This window comes from Lemur catta, chromosome 1 (genome assembly GCF_020740605.2).
Source record: "Lemur catta isolate mLemCat1 chromosome 1, mLemCat1.pri, whole genome shotgun sequence".
NCBI classification, from domain to species: Eukaryota; Metazoa; Chordata; class Mammalia; order Primates; family Lemuridae; genus Lemur; species Lemur catta.
Genome location: NC_059128.1, coordinates 55,665,544 through 55,685,039, shown reverse-complemented (window position 1 = coordinate 55,685,039; position 19,496 = coordinate 55,665,544). Strand labels below are relative to the sequence as shown.

Sequence of the window (19,496 nt, the reverse complement as noted above, 5' to 3'; positions counted from 1 at the left end):
ATTCCTAAATTATGACCACTAAATTAAACTTTAGATTTAGCCCTTATATCTTTTTTATGTGGTTAGTAAAAGATGAAAGAAATTATATGTGCCCTTAAATACACAGAAAAAAGGGAAGATAAATCCTGTTCCATATTATTAACATTATATAACAATGCTTTTTATTCCAGAAAGAGGAAATCACTTTATTTATTATTTATTTTTTTCATCATTGTTTTCTGAAGGGAGAGGTCATATATTATCCCTTTATAAATAGAAAAACATCAGCACAAAGGTTAAGTAGTTTTTTCAAAAGATGAAAACCCTGTATCTAACATCTTTTTTCTAATAAAACTTAGTGATCCATTAAAGACAAACATATTTCTATTTAAAGAGTAAAGAATGATCAGTATAGGCCGGGTGCAGTGGCTCACGCCTGTAATCCTAGACCTCTGGGAGGCCGAGGTGGGTGGATCGCTTGAGGTCAGGAGTTCAAGACCAGCCTGAGTGAGACCCCGTCTCTACTAAAAATAGAAATAAAAATTATCTGGCCAACTAAAAAGTATATAGAGAAAAAAATTAGCCGGGCATGGTGGTGCATGCCTGTAGTCCCAGCTACCCAGGAGGCTGAGGCAGTAGGATCGCTTAAGCCTAGGAGTTTGAGGTTGCTGTGAGCTAGGCTGACGCCACGGCACTCACTCTAGCCTGGGCAACAAAGTGAGACTCTGTCTCAAAAAAAAAAAAAAAAAAAAAATGATCAGTATATGTTACATATAGGAAAATAGATATTATTTTTTAATAGAAGGAATATCCTGAAAGGGCTTCTATTAACTAATCAATCATCTTAGTTTCCTGAACATAAGGCAAGCATGAACATTTGAAAGAATACTTTCCAGGAATCATTACCTTACTGTGGATATTTTTATTCTTTCTCAAAACATCTATGTTTCAATATTTCCCTTGTAAACAGTTCATGCAAACACTTGGGGAGGTATATACAAGCAAATTCCACAGGGGTCAGGACTACGGAAAATTAAATGCAGAATAGATAACAACATCAGTTACTGCTGTCTGGAACGCAAAGAAAAAAAAGAAAAAACAAATTTCTGGCTTGCTGCAATGGCTCATGCCTGTAATCCTAGCACTCTGGGAGGCTGAACTGGGAGGAGTGCTCGAGGTCAGGAGTTTGAGGTTGCACGGAGGTATGATGACACCACTGTACCTTAACCTGGACAACAGAGCAAGACCCTGTCTCCACAAAAAGAAAATTTCTTTTTTTACCTATGACTAAATCAACAGCTAAGGGAGGTATCAATCAGGTTGTTCACATACTTCTAAACTATATCAAAGTACTCAAAACATAAAACAGTGAATTATCTTTAATTAATGCCTGACAGAATAGCTCAATCTTTAGAAACTGATTCCAAATTCTTTCCTATGTCTTTCAAGTCACAAATTCTACTCTTGGCTTTCTACGGGTCTCTAAATTCTCAGGAAAGATCAGAATACTCCTATGATTGTTTACTCTGAAAGACAGAATAAAGAACAAGTAGTTAATTTTAAAGGCAGGGAGTGTGAAAGGGTCTTAATTTTTATGAGAACGCTAAAAATAAAAAACAAATTTTATCATAGGGTGTCAGGCAGGTGATGAGGGAGGAGAGAATGGGTAAATTCACACCTAATGGGTTTGGTGAGCAAATGTCTGGGGGTTGGGCACACTTGTAGGTCTGACTCAGGTGGTGCAAAGGCAATATACGTAACCAAAGTGTCTGTACCCCCGTAATATTCTGAAATTTTTAAAAAGTATAAAAAGATGGGGAAAAAAACCAACCAAATTTTAATAGAGCATCAAATTTTGCTCACCCACCTTTTAGTTATGTTTCTTCCAACTTTTATTTATAAAGACTTATCCCAGCCAATCCAAACTAATGTAAAATATTTTTTAAAACATTTAAGACTACTTTATATAAGTTTGCAATAAAAAGCAGTTAAGCCAAAAATGATAAATCCCCTAGGCATATAACAGTTATATATGAATATGCCCTCTCAGATAAGAATGTTTTGGAGTCAAAACAAAAACAAAGAAATTCTCCATTTGTGTAAATCTCCCAAATTAAAATTTTCTTTGTTTGCAAACACATTGACTGTCATGCTAATTCTGTGTTGTCAAATGCATAAAAACATAATTCTATCTGTACCTAAAAACAATACATTGTACTTTAAAAAATGCAGAATTCAGTGTGGCATATTTTTAGGCTAAAAAGTTAGACTTAGTTTTCAGAAAGGCTTGTAGATTCACAGTGTTTCATTGTATGTTTTGTAATTTCAATAATTTTTGAAAGAAAGAAAAAAGATTCAGAGGGAACTTACCTCAAAAATAAAAAGTATAGCATCCAATTCCTCCCTTTGAGACTTGTGACCTAAAACATTTTTACAGGAAAATATTTTAAACATATCATTTTGTCCTCGTTGTTAACAATCATTTAATGAGCTTAAAATATATTTCAAGCACTGAAGTTTTTTTTTCAGTGATTCTTTAGTAAAATGTTTAATGCAGATTCGATTCATTGTGTAGACAATATTACAGCATCTCTGTTATGAGTACTGTAATTAAATTTAGGTTCTACATATTTATGTCTAAAATCAAATCACGACATATTGTAAAGAACCATTTTTAAATGAGCTCTGAAAATGGAAACATGAAAATAACTGCTAAAATTGGACAAATGCCCCTAGGGAAGAACAAAGAAGGATGAGGAAACAGATAAACCTGATCAGGGAAAAAGCAAATCTTCAAAGCCTTCACAAAGTATTACTAATAAGGATAGTAATACTAAGTCATTAGTTGTCTTTCAAATACATGTCATTAGACCTTTGATACTCCTTTGATACTCAGAGGAGTATCAAAAAGCTATCTGACAAACAGAAATGAAAGATACCAAAAATTCTAATGTCTAAGAGCCTCTTTTTAATGTAATATTTATGACAATTATTGGAAATATTAACCTAAGCCGGGATAGATATTAACATCTTACCTTTCTGTTTAAGACTAGCTTCAATAGTCACAAAATTTTCAAAGAACACATAGTATATATGTGAAAAATGTTGGTCAAAAAACTGTTTAAGATCGATAGATTCTGCATTCTCTGAAAAATAAAAAGTTTTTAGTGATTACTATTTACATATATGTTAAATCATATTTAGCAAATATTCACAGTGTCAAGTTTCATTCAAAGCCAAAGAACTGCTCCTAAAATTCTATCCTGTTAAAATCTTTCAAATATGTATTTTTACATCTGTATCCTTGTTCTCAAAACTTCAGTCTTTACAGATTTTAGTTTAAATTTTAAAAACTGAGACAGGTGCAGTGCCTCACACCTGTAATCCTAGCATTTTGAGAGACCTAAGCAGGATTGCCTGAGGTCAGAGTTTCAAGACCAGCCTGAACAAAAGCGAGATCCCATCTATACAAAAAATAGAAAATTTAGCCAGGCATGGTGGTGTGTGCCCATAGTCCCAGGGATTTGGGAGGCTGAGGCAGGAGAATCGCTTGAACCCAGGAATTTAAAGTAAAATAGTAACAACATAGAGACAGCACTTTAAACTCTTGTGTATTACCTCATCTTATGAATATTCACAATAATATTTTAGTGACATTTAATCTCTGGAATTTTCCAAGACTGCTCCTCTTTTGCTCTGCCCTCCCAAAAGGAAATGGATAGATGCCTCTCCCCTCTATTCCCCTGGACACTTCACATTTCTCTCTTATGGAAATACCAATGTTTCAAGTGTCTTCTTGCCTTTCTTCCAGGACTAGTCTACCTTCTTTAGAATAGAAGCTGTGTCTACCTCAGGATTCCCGAAACCTAGAACAGTGCTGAGCAAGCAATATGTACTCAGATGTGTTTTATTATTAATAAAATAAATTATTTTTACTTTTTATATTCACTTCATAGCTTGGAAATTTTTACCTGGGAAAAGACTGCATAACCTATCTACAGGACTAATAGCACTGCTTTAATCTTGATTGGAATTAAAACATCCATATGCCACTCCAGATTCCAGATTCTACACCTAACACTTACTTACTACTTGTGTGACTTTCCACAAAACTGGAAAAAATTATAATGGCTAACACATATAAAATGCTTCCTATATACTAGACACTTCACTCTTCCAAGTACTTTACAGAAATTAATTTCTATAATCCTCACAGCAACACTATGAAGTAAGTACCATTATTATCCCTATTTTAGATGAAGGAACTTAGGCACAGAGAGTCTAAGTAACTTAGCTAGTAAGAAGCAGAGTCAGGATTTAAACACCAGGCACCCTAGATCTGGTGTACATGCTCTTAACTTCTATGCCATTCAGCCTTCAATGTAATAAATCTGTAAGAAAAGAACACTAGATAATTATCTATTATCTGCCTATAGTAATAATAGTCATCAAATCTAATTAAATATATTCTGTAGAATATAAAAATAAAAACACATACAACTGAGATAAACAGAAAAAGTGTTATGTTTTTCCCACAGAGTAGTTTAAAGAACTATACATTAGAATGAAACAGGCTGCTGTAATTACCTCTAAATTTCCTGAAATTAATGTTTCAAACACAATGTCCCAGGAGAAAGGAGAAAATGAGAACAACAACATGGCAAAACAAAAACTCAAAACAAAATAAAAGCAAACATGAATCAACTCAAGATTTGCAACACAGTAGGAGCCAAAATATTCTCTCTTAATTTCCTTCCCACATGGCATGCTAGCTAACAAAGTCTGGGAACTACATATTTGCTAATGCTAATAAAAAATGCTGAAAATGTTAGATCAAAATTAGGCTATATTTTACTCTATATCTATTTGTAATGAACTCTTTAGCAAATAGAATCTCTTTCATAAAATACTTTTTATAAGTTGCCAATAAATCCCCAATTCACAAATTTACATAGTGGAGGAAGAAACACAGAAAAGATAAATAATATATAATAACAGGATTTCACTTACATGAAAACAACTCTCTTGTCAAAACAATAACACCAGAAGAAAGGAAAAGGGAAAAGGAAGGAAATCCACAAATAAAGAGATTATGGAAAAAATTCAACCAAGTTTAAACCTCAATACCAAGTCCCACCGTTTCCAAAAAGGTCCCCCTTAACCCATTCTGTCTCTCTTTCTATGAAGGTCTCCATTACTTTACTCAGTGAGTCCTAACTGTGTCATATGAGCTAGTATTATTCTACAGATACTGGATGCTCTTTAGGAGCAGCAAGCATGCCTTAACTTCTTTCACAACCTTTCAAAATTTTAATCTAGGGGAAATGCTTTGCATAGTGCTGAGCTGATGGTCAATGCTTTTTAAAAAAATGTTTAAGGCTTCATAATTTTTCCCTATTTTTGGAAATAGTTCTGTTTGACTTGAAGTGTTTGTAAACTAGTATGTTCTTAAAGAAACCAAGTAAGTATTTTACCATAAATTCAGACTGAGGTCTCTGAGATTTTAAAAAACCGACTCAGGCTGGGCACAGTGGCTAACACCTGTCATCCTAGCACTCTGGGAGGCTGAGGTGGGAGGACTGCTTGAGTCCAGGAGCTCAAAACCAGCCTGAGCAAGAGTGAGACACTGTCTCTATTAAAAATAGAAAAACCAGTTGGGCATCATGGGGCGTGCCTGCAGTCCCAGCTACTTGGGAGGCTGAGGCAAGAGGATGGCTTGAGCCCAAGAGTTTGAGTTTGCAGTGAGCTATGATGACACCACTGTACTCTAGCCAGGGCAACAAAGAAAGACTCTGTCTCAAAAAAAAAAAAAAAAAATCAAAAACCCAACTTAGCCTTGGAATGCTTTGCAGACCTTTGGGAATACTAAATTTAAGTAGCAAAGTAATTCTAGACTTCATTTAGGATCCAAAAACAAAGTTTCTCAAATGTCTCTTTAGGCTCTTTTTATGATAAGCTTTAAAAACCTGATCATAATACATTTACTATCTACTACATATTTTTGAGACATTTAAGCACTGTAACATAGGTAATTAAAAATTTCAGGCTAGGCGCAGTGGCTCACGCCTATAATCCTAGCACTCTGGGAGGCCGAGGCGGGAGGATCGTTTGAGCTCAGGAGTTTGAGACCAGCCTGAGTAAGAGCGAGACCCCATCTCTACTAAAAAAAAAATAGAAAGAAATTAGCTGGACAACTAAAAATATATAGAAAAAATAAGCCGGGCATGGTGGTGCATGCCTGTAGTCCAGCTACTGGGGAGGCTGAGGCAGGAGGATTGCTTGAGCCCAAGAGTTTGAGGTTGCTGTGAGCTAGGCTGATGCCATGGCACTCTAGCCCGGGCAACAGAGAAAGACTCTGTCTCAAAAAAAAAAAAAAAAAAAAAAAAAAAGAATTTCAAAAGTTAAGAGTCAGTTTTCTAACCTTAAAGTTCAGATATTTAATATTTCCTTATAAAAGTTATCACATAACCCAAGCTCGAAAGCTGAAAATTTAACAAATTTTATACTATCATTGTTCTTCTTCCTCATCCATTAAAAAAAAAAAAACCCACTATTAGTACTATTTCCCAACATAATACACTAATCTGTGAGGTGTATCACAAGTTATCTGTTTCTAACAATAAAGTACCAAATGAAGCAAATTATTGCCTTATTGCCTTAAAATAATCAATAATAATGAGGATGGATCAAACAACATGGTAGACTGTCATAACATAAACTACCTTCTCACAGCAAACACAAAGAAATGCTGGATAAAAATAAATAATACAAGTAGTTTAATACCAAGCTCAAAAAAAGAAAAAGGAGGAGAGGAAATCAAGAAAAGAAAGGAAAATAGGAAGGAAGCAGTGGGATGGAGGAAGAGGGGTTGTAGGGTGAAAGGAGGATGGTGAGAAAGTGGGATACAGAAAACGAAGCAATGGGGTCGAACGGGAAATATGGAAGAAGAGGGGATGAGGCAGCAAGGATGGGAAGGGGCATGGGTAAAGAGAAAGAAACACAGAAATGCAGCATAAAATATAATACAAAGTCAAGCATAAATAAGTAGAAAGGGGACAGAAAAAAGTAGAAGGGAAAGAGAAAAAGATGGGAGGAAGGGAAGAGGAAGAAGTATGGGGGCTATAAAAACTATACAAATATGCTGAATAAAATATAAATAATGTATAATCCGGCTCTAAAAAGAAGATGGTATACATATGAGGAAGGGAGAAGTTGGGAAAGGGGAGGGAGGGAAGAAAGGACCAAGGGAGGGAATTGAGAAATAGTAAGGTGAAAGACAGAACTAAAGCTATTACTCAGAATGTAAAAGAGAAATAACAGGATGGAAAATACAAAAAGAATATCAAACTACCTGAATAGTTCCAGGAACAAAGAGAAAATATAAGCAATATACAAGGAAATAATGTCTGAGAATTATCTAAAATTGGCAGAATATATAAATCTTTGGACTGAAGAAGTATATAGGGTCCTAAGCAGGATGAACACAAATCCACACACGGACACATCATAACAGAGTGAAAATATTAAAATCAACAAAAGATAAAATCTCAGTTACCTACAAAAGAGTACCAAAACTAACAACAGGCTTCTCATCAGCACAACAGATGAAAAAAAAAAAAAAACCCAATGCAATTTTATTTTGAAAAAACTGAGGGGAAGTAACAGTCAATCTAAAATTCTATACTCAGCTAATCTATTGTTCAAGAGCAAACATGAAGAAAAGGCATTTTCTAACACTTAAAAGTTTACCACCCAAAAACTCTCACAAAGAACTACAAAAGATATTTCTAAAAGAAAAGAAATAAATGCACACGGGAAAATAGGAAGCAAGGAGCAAAGATGAGCAAAGAAGGTGGAAAAAATATGAGTAAATCTAAATAAGCACTGTTAAAAAAAAACTAATGCAAAGCATTATTAACAAGGAGGACGTGAAATAATAGACAATAATATTAAAGATAAAACAGAAGTGTTGCAAACAGTTTTTTACTATATTATTTTGTTAAGAGGATGGTAAGAGTACTGATGAATTCTAGACTTTACAATTAGTATGCTACTGAAATTTTATGAGTAACCACTAAAAGAATAATAGAACGTATAACTTCTAACCATTAGAGGGGAAAAAGAATATAGAAAAGCTTCTCAATTTCACAGAGATGAGTAAAGAGAAGCACAAAGTGTATACAATGATAGAAATATAAAAATACTAGTAATTATAAAAAAGTTAATGGACTAACTCTCCAATTAAGATGGCTATTATATTGGATTTAAAACACATACACAAATCAAGCTATAAAGTATTGACTAAAACACAAATTTAAAACCCAAAATGATTAAAGGGATGAATAAAAATGTATCATTTAGGCCCTAATGAAAAATACCAGAGTTGATTAATCAATAAGAAACAAAGTAAGCAATAAGGCAAGAATTACTACAATTAAAGAAGGTTAACATATTTTGACAAAAGGCTCTGTTTACCAAAAAGCTTTAATTCCAAATTTGCATGTACAATTTCAAAACATAAAAAGCAAAAACCAAAAGAATTCTAAAAAGAAAAAATTACGCTAAGTAGCATGGTAGATTTTAACATATCTGTCTCCTATCTAACAGAGGTAAGACTTTAATAATCTGAGATTTATCAGAGGTAAGACTAGTAAGTACACAGAAGATTTGAACACAAATAGTACTTTACACATAAAACTCTAAATCCAACAGAGGATACTCTTTTCATGGAAAAGTGAGATATTTATAAAATATGAACAGATACACAAACTAGACAAAGTTTCAAGAATAACATAGCACATACCATACTCTGTCCAAAATGAAATAAAATTAAGAAACAATAATTAAAGCTAACACCCAGAATGCCAGAAAGGAACAGAGGGAACAGTCCTCGGCATTCACACAGGCCAAAAAGAGTGCCTATTCCCACTAGGCAAACTAGAAAAACTCACAATTCATGGAGCATTGGGTAAAGTACTAAGGAAGGTATTACCTAGAAGTAGAAGTTATTAGCCCTAGACTGAACACTACTTCAGAGGAACCTAACGTATCATAAGAGCAAGATGCAAAAAGAACATCAAACTGTTTCTAACAACTACATCCCAGAACAAAGTCAAGAAAATTTATAGATATACAAAACATCTAGCACCCAACAAGGTAAAATTCACAATGTCTGGTACATAATTAAAGATTACCGGACATGCAGAAAAGCAGGGAAACATAACCTATAATGAAGAGAATAATCAATGAATCAAATTCAAATAAGAACTGACACAGAAGTTAGAATGAGTATCAAAAGGTACTAAAATAGTTATTATAACTGTCCCCTATATGTCCAAAAAGTTAAGGAAGATAGAAGCTATAAAAAAAAATGGAAAACCAAAATGAAACTTCTGTAGATTAAAAACTACAGTGTCTGAGGCAAAAAGTACGCTGATAGAATTAAAAGCATACTGATGATGTGGAGGATATAAATGAACTCAAGGACATACCAACAGAAACTATCCCCCTTATGAAACATAAAAAAAAAAAAAAAAAAAAAAAAACCACACAGAGGGAAAAAAGAATTCTCCATATTGAAAAGCACATAAATGAACTATGAGACAATTTCAAGTGGCCTAATATAAGAATAAACCGAAACCCTCAGGGGGTGAAGGGGCAAAACATTGGGAGAAATAATGGCCAAAATTTTTCAAACTTGATGAAAATTACAAACCCACAGAAGCACAAAGCTCAACAAACTCCAAGAACAAGAAATATAAAGAAAAATTCACCAAGGAACATTATAATCAAATTGCTCAAAACCAATGAGAAAATCTTAAAAGCAGCCAGAGGCAGGGAAAAAAATCCATGTTACAGAGTACCTAAGATAAAGATGGTATCATATTTCTCATCAGAAACAATGCAAATCAAAAGAAAGGGTAATAATATTTTTAAAGTACTAAAAGAAAAAAACTTTCAAGCTAGAATCCTATATTCAGTAAAAATATTTTTCAAAAACAAAGGCAAAATAAAGGACATTTTCAAACACACAAAAGCTGAAAGAATTCATCAGCTGGTAGTATGATCTGGTAGATCCACATACTACCAGAAATAATAAAGTCCTTTAGGCAGAAGGAAATGATATCAGACAGAAATATAAATCTAAACAAAAGAAGAGCACTGAAAAAGAACAAACAGCATAGATGTGTAAGTTTTTTCCTTATTATTTGAAAATTTGCAAAGATAATTGATTGTTAAAACAAAAATAATAATTTATTTTGGGGTTTACAACGTATGTAGAAGTAAAAAGCATGAAAGTAAAAGTATACATGTCAGAAGGGGAGAACCTTATAATACAGTATTATAAGGTTCTTATATTATTAATATATGAGAAATAGTATAACCACAGATGAAGGTAGACTGTGATATGTTAAAGATGTAAACTATAAATACTAAAGCAACTACTAAAATAACACAACAAAAAAGTTATTGGTAATAAACTGAAAAAGTAATAGAGAATCACAAAAAATACTTGATCAATCCAAATGAAGGCAGAAAAACAACAAACAGGATAAACAGAAAACATGATAGACTCTTGCATCAATAATCGTATTAAATATAAATGGTCCCTAATAAAATGGCAGATTGTCAGAACGGATAAAAGTAAACCCTGAATAGTGTTGCCCACAATACAAATTATATACTTAAAATATATGCACCTTACTATATACCAGCTATGCATCAATAAAGCTATAAAAAAATCTAACTACTTACTATAGATTCAAGACTATTAATTTGATTTTCATTTCATTATGTTTTCTGAAGTAAGGGATGAGAAATGGAACCACGTTATTCCAAAAGTGGAGTTACCGGTATCATTCATTATAGGAACTTCATTGATTCACAGAATACTTTTTTAATATCTAAACTTATGCCCACTTATGCCCACAGAAGTTTGTTGCACATATGAATGTCTTCTTCATTAGAAAAGAACTTGAAAACCTCTGATTTAAAACATTCATATTACATTTTATGAAGGAACTTAATGCAAAGCAAACAAAACCAAATAATGACCACTTTTTTCTTAATGCTTTCGCAAGTGTAAAGTCTAGGCTGGGTGTGGTGGCTCACACCTATAATCCTAGCACTTTAGGAGGACAAGGTGGGAGGACTGCTTGAGGCCAGAAGTTCGAGACCAGCCTAAGCAAAAGCAAGACCCCCATCTCTACAAAAAATACAAAAAAATTTAGCTAGGCATGGTGCCATATGCCTGTAGTGCCAGGTACTCGGGAGGCTGAGGCAGGTAGATCCCAGGAGCTCAAGAGTTTGGGGCTACAGTGAGCTACGATGGTGCCACTGCACTCTAGCCTGGGCGACAAAGCGAGACCTTCTCTCTCATTCATTCATTCATACATACATACATACATAAATAGTCTAGTGCCCCACCACTAACGATAAAAAAAATAATTTCAAGCAGAAAAATTAACTCAGAAAATCATTACATTTTATTTTTATATAATGAGCCACTACTAACGTAAATTGCTAACTCACTCTTGCACTTAATAATGAAGCAAGCAGACAAGTCAATGTCCCAACTGATATTTGTCCTGAATGTTTTAATTCATCACAATAAAAGTAGGAACCCTTATGTACAAACACTTAAGACATCTGTTTTTATTTTTCAAATATATATTATTCATTAGTCCTTCATTATGAAAAACAAGCTAAAGATACAAATAACAGAAGTCCTGGTGGAAACTACACTAAAAACCTACTGAAGTTTCAAAGCAAGCAAAAAGTTTAAGATATGTAGCTTATCTTTCCATCAAACTGATGTTTCAAAATAATTACAGAAAAGCTCCTGAGATATGATTACAGTTACAACTGATAGCAAAACAATATTTCCTAGTACTAAAAAGCCAAAAGAAAAGGCACTAAAGGAGACATTAAGAGGTTATCATGATCTCAAAGCAACTGCACCTCACTGAAATTTATACACACAAGATAAAATATAATAAAAGTATTCACCTGTCTTTAAGGATTTTACAACAGGGATAGAAATGAGTGAAATAATGAAAAAGAAAACCTAATTATATGCAATGATACGATGTTTAATACCAAAGTCAATTCTGTGTTTTATCAAATTCTACACTACTAACAAATCATGAAAGGATAAGCCAAAGGCAAATAGTTAATAATCCCACTTACTTAATATTTTACATTTGTGTAGACAGCACTCTTACAGTTACACATACATGATCGTACTTATTCCTCACAAAAATGTTCTTGAAATGGATGTATTATCTCCATTTTATATGGAAACTAAGCCTAGGAGCAGTTAGGTGACTTGCCCAGGTCACACAAAACTATTAAACGGCTCCACATCAGCTCTTCTGGGCCCTCAATCAATGCCACCAGAATAGCCACACTTTAAGCAGTAGGCCAAAGAGCATAAAATAACCTTGTGGTCAATTTTTATCAAGGTCATTCTGAGAGAACTGGTACTTTTAAGAATTATTTGAAAGCTACACAATACTGCTGAGGCAGGGTAGATAATATGAAGTTTTGTGACAGGTAGACAGTGAAATACATGAAGAATTCAGAAGATTTAGTCCGGTAGTATGCATACTGTCCTACCTACAGTATCTCTCCTTACATTGGCAGATTACATCTTCATTTTATCATAATGCCTAAAATTGTACTATTTATATTCATTTGTGATAGCAAACCATTCCAACACATAGTATAAGGAGTTAAGCACCATTCATATATTAGTACAAATTGGTACAGACTGCTTTCCTTGTAATATATAGCAAAGGAGAGGAATTCTGATAATGGTGTGAAGATGGAGAGGAAAGAAGGTAACGTCATATACTGAGGCTCAACAGTTTTCTAAGGGCTACGCTAGACATTTTCCTTCCAGTCTCATCAATTCTCATAGAAAACTTGATAAGTCCTATTATCTTCATTTTACCTCTCACTTAGTTAAAAAAAAAAAAGTTTCAAAGAAACAATGACAACAGTTCAAACAGCAATTAACACAACCAAGCTGGTCTAAGTATAAGGTAAATAAATATTCTATGTCTTTACACTATGCTACTTCCCAAGACAGGCAGATATGGTTTTGATATTGGAGTTTAGAGCTGAACAAGGACATTAAAGGTTGAAGGCAAAGAGTACAAAAAAAAAAAAAAATACTGGGAAATTGTGCTCAGAAAAGGGTGTTAGCGCTCCCTTCTCTTTTTACCCCTACCTTTTTCCATCTCCCTTATGAGCTTCTCTTCCTCTGTGTCAAACCTTTAAATATTGCTATCAGGAATACATCCTCCTCCTTCTTTATCAATACTACAACTTTGATTCTATCTACATACTAACACCTCTCAAATCTATAGCCACCATTTCATGCCCACCATTTCAAGCCCTCAGATTCTGGCTTATACTACCTATCCAATTACATTTTCCACAGGTATCTCAAACTCAACCTACCCTCAAAATGAATCCGCCATCTCCTCCCTAGTTTCTACATTTCCTAATGAGATTGGTGGTACCACCTATTTCTTAAGCCAAGGATTTATTTCAGACTCATCCCCCTCGCCTTTCATTTTCCTCCACCCTACCCCATCCCACACACTTCAACAAATCACTAATAATTGTTGCCCAAGTTTACCTTTCTCATTAGCTCTCCATTGTATTTCTTTCTCTCCATTTTCACTGATACTTGGTTTGGTACCTCATGGTCTCTTGCCTGATTTATATTCTAGTCTACCTAATCCCTCTCATACCATTCTAGCCCCCCTTTTAGTCATCTTCCACACAGTTACGAGAATGATTTAACCAAACTAAGTGCAATTACCTGCATCACTGTCCTGCTTAAAATACTTCAAGGTTTCCCATGTAGGATAAAGACTGAGCTCTTTAATGTGACACAGAAGCCACCTATTTCTTCTCTAATTTCTTAGTACCTTGTTCACTCCCCACTACATAGTAAGGCACTAAATAATGTTTACATCCATAAAATGGAATATGAAGCCACCAAAGATATTCACAAAAGAACACTTTAATGAAACTGAAAAATGTTAAGTGTTCGTAGTTTAAAATGTAGATTAGAAGTAGACAATGTCAGTGACTTGATTTAGTAGAGACTTCCAAAACTCTCCTCCTCCATGAAAGTATATGAACAAAGGCAAAAGCAGTCAAAAATCAACTTTTCCAGAAATCTGGAAATTAACCAAAGGCTTGTAACAATCAGGGACATCTATTCAAGAAAAATGGTGAATGTCAACAAGAACAGTGGCTCTGTGCCCTTTCACTTATTCTATATCTATCTTCCTCTCCCCAGCTCTATGACAGTCTTAAAAACCTACAGCCAAGGATGACAGTGAAAACTAGCAGCCTAGCAGCTACTCATGAAGTAATAGGACTTGAGCTCTTTCAAGGCCTCATTCTCAGAGAACTGTCATTATCTGACTTGCCTAGTGGTTACTAGGAAAACCTCCCCTTGCAAAGTTTGTCTTTACTTGATTTAACTCAGAACTTGCTCATTATAACAAACTTTTTTCCTGAAGGCATTTTCCTAAAATAACAGGTAGCATGTGTCAAGTTTTCAACAAAAAATTCTAAGACACGTAAAGAAGCAAGAAAGTAAGTCCCATATGTAGGATGAAGAGCAGTCAAAAGAAAATTGTCCCTTAGGAAGCAGACACTGGACTTGCTAGATAAATACTATAAATCATCTATTTTGTTTTTCATTTCAGCATATTACAGGGGTACATGTTTCAGTTACATGGATTGCTTTTGTACTGCTTGAGACAAAGTTATAAGTGTGCCCATCACCCAGATAGTGTACACTGTACCCATAAGGTTCCATTTTACCCATCCCCTCCTCCCTCCTGCCCCCTCCCACCTGCTTGATTTCCGTTAAGTTTAATTTCCATCTGTGCACATGAATGCTGTTTGGTTAGTTCCAATTTAATAGTCAGTACACGCAGTGTTTGTTTTTCCATTCTTGCAGTACTTCACTAAGGAGAATGGTCTCCACTCTCATCCAGATTGTTACAAAAAGTATTAATTCGGCCAGGCGCGGTGGCTCACGCCTGTAATCCTAGCACTCTAGGAGGCCGAGGCGGGTGGATCGCTCGAGGTCAGGAGTTTGAGACCAGCCTCAGCAAGAGCAAGACCCTGTCTCTATCTACTAAAAAAATAGAAAGAAATTATCTGGCCAACTAAAATACATATACAAAAAATTAGCCGGGCATGGGGCGCATGCCTGTAGTCCCAGCTACTCGGGAGGCTGAGGCAGGAGGATCGCTTGAGCCCAGGAGTTTGAGGTTGCTGTGAGCTAGGCTGACGCCACGGCACTCTAGCCCGGGGAACAAAGCGACACTCTGTGTCAAAAAAAAAAAAAAAAAGTATTAATTCATTCAGGTCTTCTGAAATAACTCAGTCAGACAAAAATAAAGAAAAAAGAAGGAACAAAGCCTTCAAGACATTTAGAACTACATAAAGTGACTGATTTTTATGAATTATAGGTATTCCCACAGGTGAAGAAATATTATTTATTTAACTAAATAATAGATGAAAACTTGCCCAGTCTAACAAAAGATATCCAGATACAGGAGGCCCACTGAACCACAGGAATATACAATGCAAGAAGGAATTCACCACAGCGCATTATAATCAGACTGTCTAAAGTCAAAGTGAAAGAATGAATTCTAAAATCAGCAGGAGAAAAGCATCTATTCACTTTTGAACCATCTATTCACCAGACTAACAGTGGACTTCTCAGCAGAAACCTTATAGGTCAGAAAAGAATGACATATTCAAATTGTTAAAAGAAAAAAACTGCCAGATAAAAATTCCATGTCCAGCAAGATTAATCTTCACAAATGAAGGAGAAATAAAGTCTTTCCCAGAAAAGCAAATGCTGAGGGAAGTTGTCACCACTCTACCGGTCCTACCAGAAATGCTCAAAGGAGCCCCAAACTTAGAAGCAAAAGGATAACACCATCATAAAAACACACAAAAGTATAAAACTCCCTGATAAAACAATCACATAAAGGAAGAGAAAGAAATAAAATGGCACCATTACAAAATTACAGCAAACCACAATGACAGTAAAAAAAAAAAAAGAACGTATAAAACAAATAGAAAACAACAATATGATAAGAACTAAACCTCTCATATCAATATGAACCTTGAACATAAAATGGATTAAATGCTCCACTTAAAAGATATAAATTGGCTGAATGGATTAAGAAAACATGATCTAACTATATGCTGCTTACAAAAAACTCACCTTATATGTAAAGACACCATTACCAGATCATCTAAACAGAAAATCAACAAAGAAACACTGGACTTAAATTGGACATTAGACCACATGGACCTAACATTGACAGGACATTCTATTCAACAACTGCAGAATATACTTTCATCAGTACATAGAACATTCTCCAAGATAGACTCAAAGTAAAGGGGTGGAAAAAAGATAATCTGCATGAATGGAAACCAAAAGCAAGCAGGAGTAGCTATTCTTACATCCAATACAACAAACTTTAAGTCAAGAATGGTAAAAAAGGTTAGGTGCGGTAGCTCACACCCGAAATCCTAGCACTTTAGAAGGCTGAGGCAGGAGGATCACTTGAGCCTAAGAGTTCAAGGTTGCAGTGAGCTATGTGATTGCATCATTGCACTCTAATCCAGACAATAGAGTGAGATACTATCTCCCCCCCACAAAAAAAGCAAAAAAAGACAAAGAAAGTCATTATATAATGATAAAAGAATTCAGCAGGAGAATGTAACAATTCTAAATATACATGCACCCAACACCATAATACCCAGATTCATAAAACAAACAATACTAGCTCTAAAGAGAGAGAGAGGCATACAATAATATGGAGAACTTCAACACCCCACTCCCAGCATTATCATCTAAACAGAAAATCAATAAACATTGTACTTAAATTGGACATTAGACCACATGGACCTAACATTCACAGGACATTCTACCAAGAACTGCAGAATACACTTTTTTTTTTTTTTTTGATAGAGTCTCGCTCTGTTGCCCAGCCTAGAGTGAGTGCCGTGGCATCAGCCTAGCTCACAGCAACCTCAAACTCCTGGGCTTAAGTGATCCTACTGCCTCAGCCTCCCCAGTAGCTGGGACTACAGGCATGCACCACCATGCCTGGCTAATTTTTTTTATATATATATATTTTAGTTGGCCAGATAATTTCTTTCTATTTTTAGTAGAGACAGGGTCTCGCTCTTGCTGAGGCTGGTCTTAAACTCCTGACCTCGACCGATCCACCTGCCTCGGCCTCCCAGAGTGCTAGGATTACAGGCGTGAGCCACGGCGCCCGGCCCAGAATACACTTTCATCAGAACATAGAACATCCTCTAAGATAGCCCATATGTTGCACCACAAAACAAGTCTTTTTAAATTTTTTAAAATCAAAATCATATCAACAATCTTCTCAGACCACAGTGGAATAAAACTAGAAATCAAAACCAAGAAGAACTTTAGAAACTACACAAATACATGGAAATTAAACAGCATGATCCTGAGAGATCATTGAATCAATGAAGATGAAAATTTTAAAATAAAACAAGGGCACTAATATCCAGAATATACTAACAACTCAAACAACTAAAAAACAAATCCCATTAAAAAGTGGGCAAAAGACATGAATAGACATTTTTCAAAAGAAGACATACAAACACATGAATGGCCAACAGGTACATGAAAAAATGCTTGACATCACTAATCAGAGAAATGTAACTCCAAACCACAATGAGATATGATAAGAATGGCTATTAAAAAGACAAAAAACAACAGACGTTGGCAAGAATATGGAGAAAAGGGAACTCTTGCACACTGTTGGTAGGAATGTAAATTAGAATAACCTCTATGGAAAACAGTATGGAGGTTTCTCAAAGAATTAAAAACAGAACTACCCTTTGATCCAGCAGTCCCACTACTGGTCATCTATCCCCCCAAAAAAGAAATCTATATATCAAAAAGATACCTGCACTCATGTGTTTATCAAAACACTATTTACAATATTCACAATAGCAAAGATATACAACCAACCTAAGTGTCCATCAACAGATGACTGGATAAAGAAATGTTATATATATACAAAATGGAATACTATTCACCTATTAAAAAACAGAATGAAATCCTGTTAGTTGCACCAATGTGGATGGAACTGGATGTCATTATCTCAAGTGAAACAAGGCAGAAACAGAAAGACCAATAATATATGTTTTCACTCACAAGTGGGTGGTAAAAAATGTGTACACATGGACATAGAGAGTAGAATAATGGACAATGGAGACTCAGAAGGGTGAAGGGGTGGGAGAGGGGTGGATGATGAGAAATTACTTAATGGGTACAATATACGTTATCTGGATGATGGATACCCTAAAAGCCCTGACTTGACCATAATGCAATCTGTGCACACAGCAAAATTGCACTTGTACCCCATAAGTTTATACAAAAAACAAAACAAAACACCTCTGGAAGGAAAAAAAGAAAACCCCAGCTGATTCCTCATTAGAAAACATGAAGGCCATAGGCAGTAAGATAACATAGTCAAAGAGCTGGAAGAAAAAAAAAAAAAAAAAGGCGGGCAACCAGAAATTCTATACCTAGCAAAACTATCCTTTAAAAATTAAGGAGAAATTAAGACATCCCCAGGTATACAAAAACTGAAGGAATTTGTTGCTTGTAGGCCTGCCCTAAAAAAACTCAAAAAAACAAACAAACAAAAAAACTAAAGGGAGTCCATTAAGCTGAAAATAAAGGACACTAGACAGCAATAAATCCACACAAAGAAATAAAGAACATCAGTAAAGGAAGTACACAGGCAAACATAAAAGACAGTGTAAATGTATTTTCTGTTTATAAGTCTTTTTTTCCTCCATGTTGACTTAAAAGGCAACTACAGAAAACATTAATTATAAATCTATGTTGGCAAAAATACAACGTATAAAGATGCAATTTGTATGACAATAACACAAAAGAGAGAAAGGAAATGGAGCTATACAAAAGCAAGGTTTATATATACGATAAAATTAAACTGGTACTAATCCAAACTAGGTTGTTACAAAGTATGATATTAAATATAATCCCTATGGACACCCCTAAAAAAGTAACTCAAAAAGTTTAAAATAAAATTTTTAAAAATAGGGAATTAAAATGGCCCACTAAAAAATATCTAACACAAAAGAAGACAATAATGAACAAACAGAAGGTAAAAAAAAACATATAAGACATATGGAAAACAAATAGCAAAATGGCAGATGTAAATCTTACCTTAGAAGTAATCGTTATTAAATGTATATGAACTAAACATTTCAATCAAAAGTCAGAGATTGGCAGTATAAAAAAAAAAAAAAAAAAAAACACCATAACCCAACTATCTGCTGCCTACAAGAGCCATACTTTCTATTCAAAGACACTAAATAGGCTGAAAGCAAAAGGATGGAAAAGGTTATATCATATAAGTAACAATCAATCAAACAAAAAGTAG

General features: G+C 34.6%; 1 protein-coding gene across 4 annotated transcripts in view; it reads right to left on the bottom strand.

Annotated features, from left to right (window-relative positions):
• The window catches only part of RALGAPA1 (Ral GTPase activating protein catalytic subunit alpha 1), a 218,785-nt gene that overhangs the window by 182,665 nt on the left and 16,624 nt on the right, over window positions 1-19,496 (bottom strand). For all 4 annotated transcript variants that reach the window (XM_045568583.1, XM_045568592.1, XM_045568564.1 and 1 more), the window contains exons 2-3: window positions 3,015-3,125; window positions 2,350-2,399 (exon numbers count right to left, since the gene is read on the bottom strand). In XM_045568583.1, coding sequence (XP_045424539.1) covers window positions 2,350-2,399; window positions 3,015-3,125 — 161 coding nt within the window. The remainder of the gene's footprint in view (window positions 1-2,349; window positions 2,400-3,014; window positions 3,126-19,496) is intronic.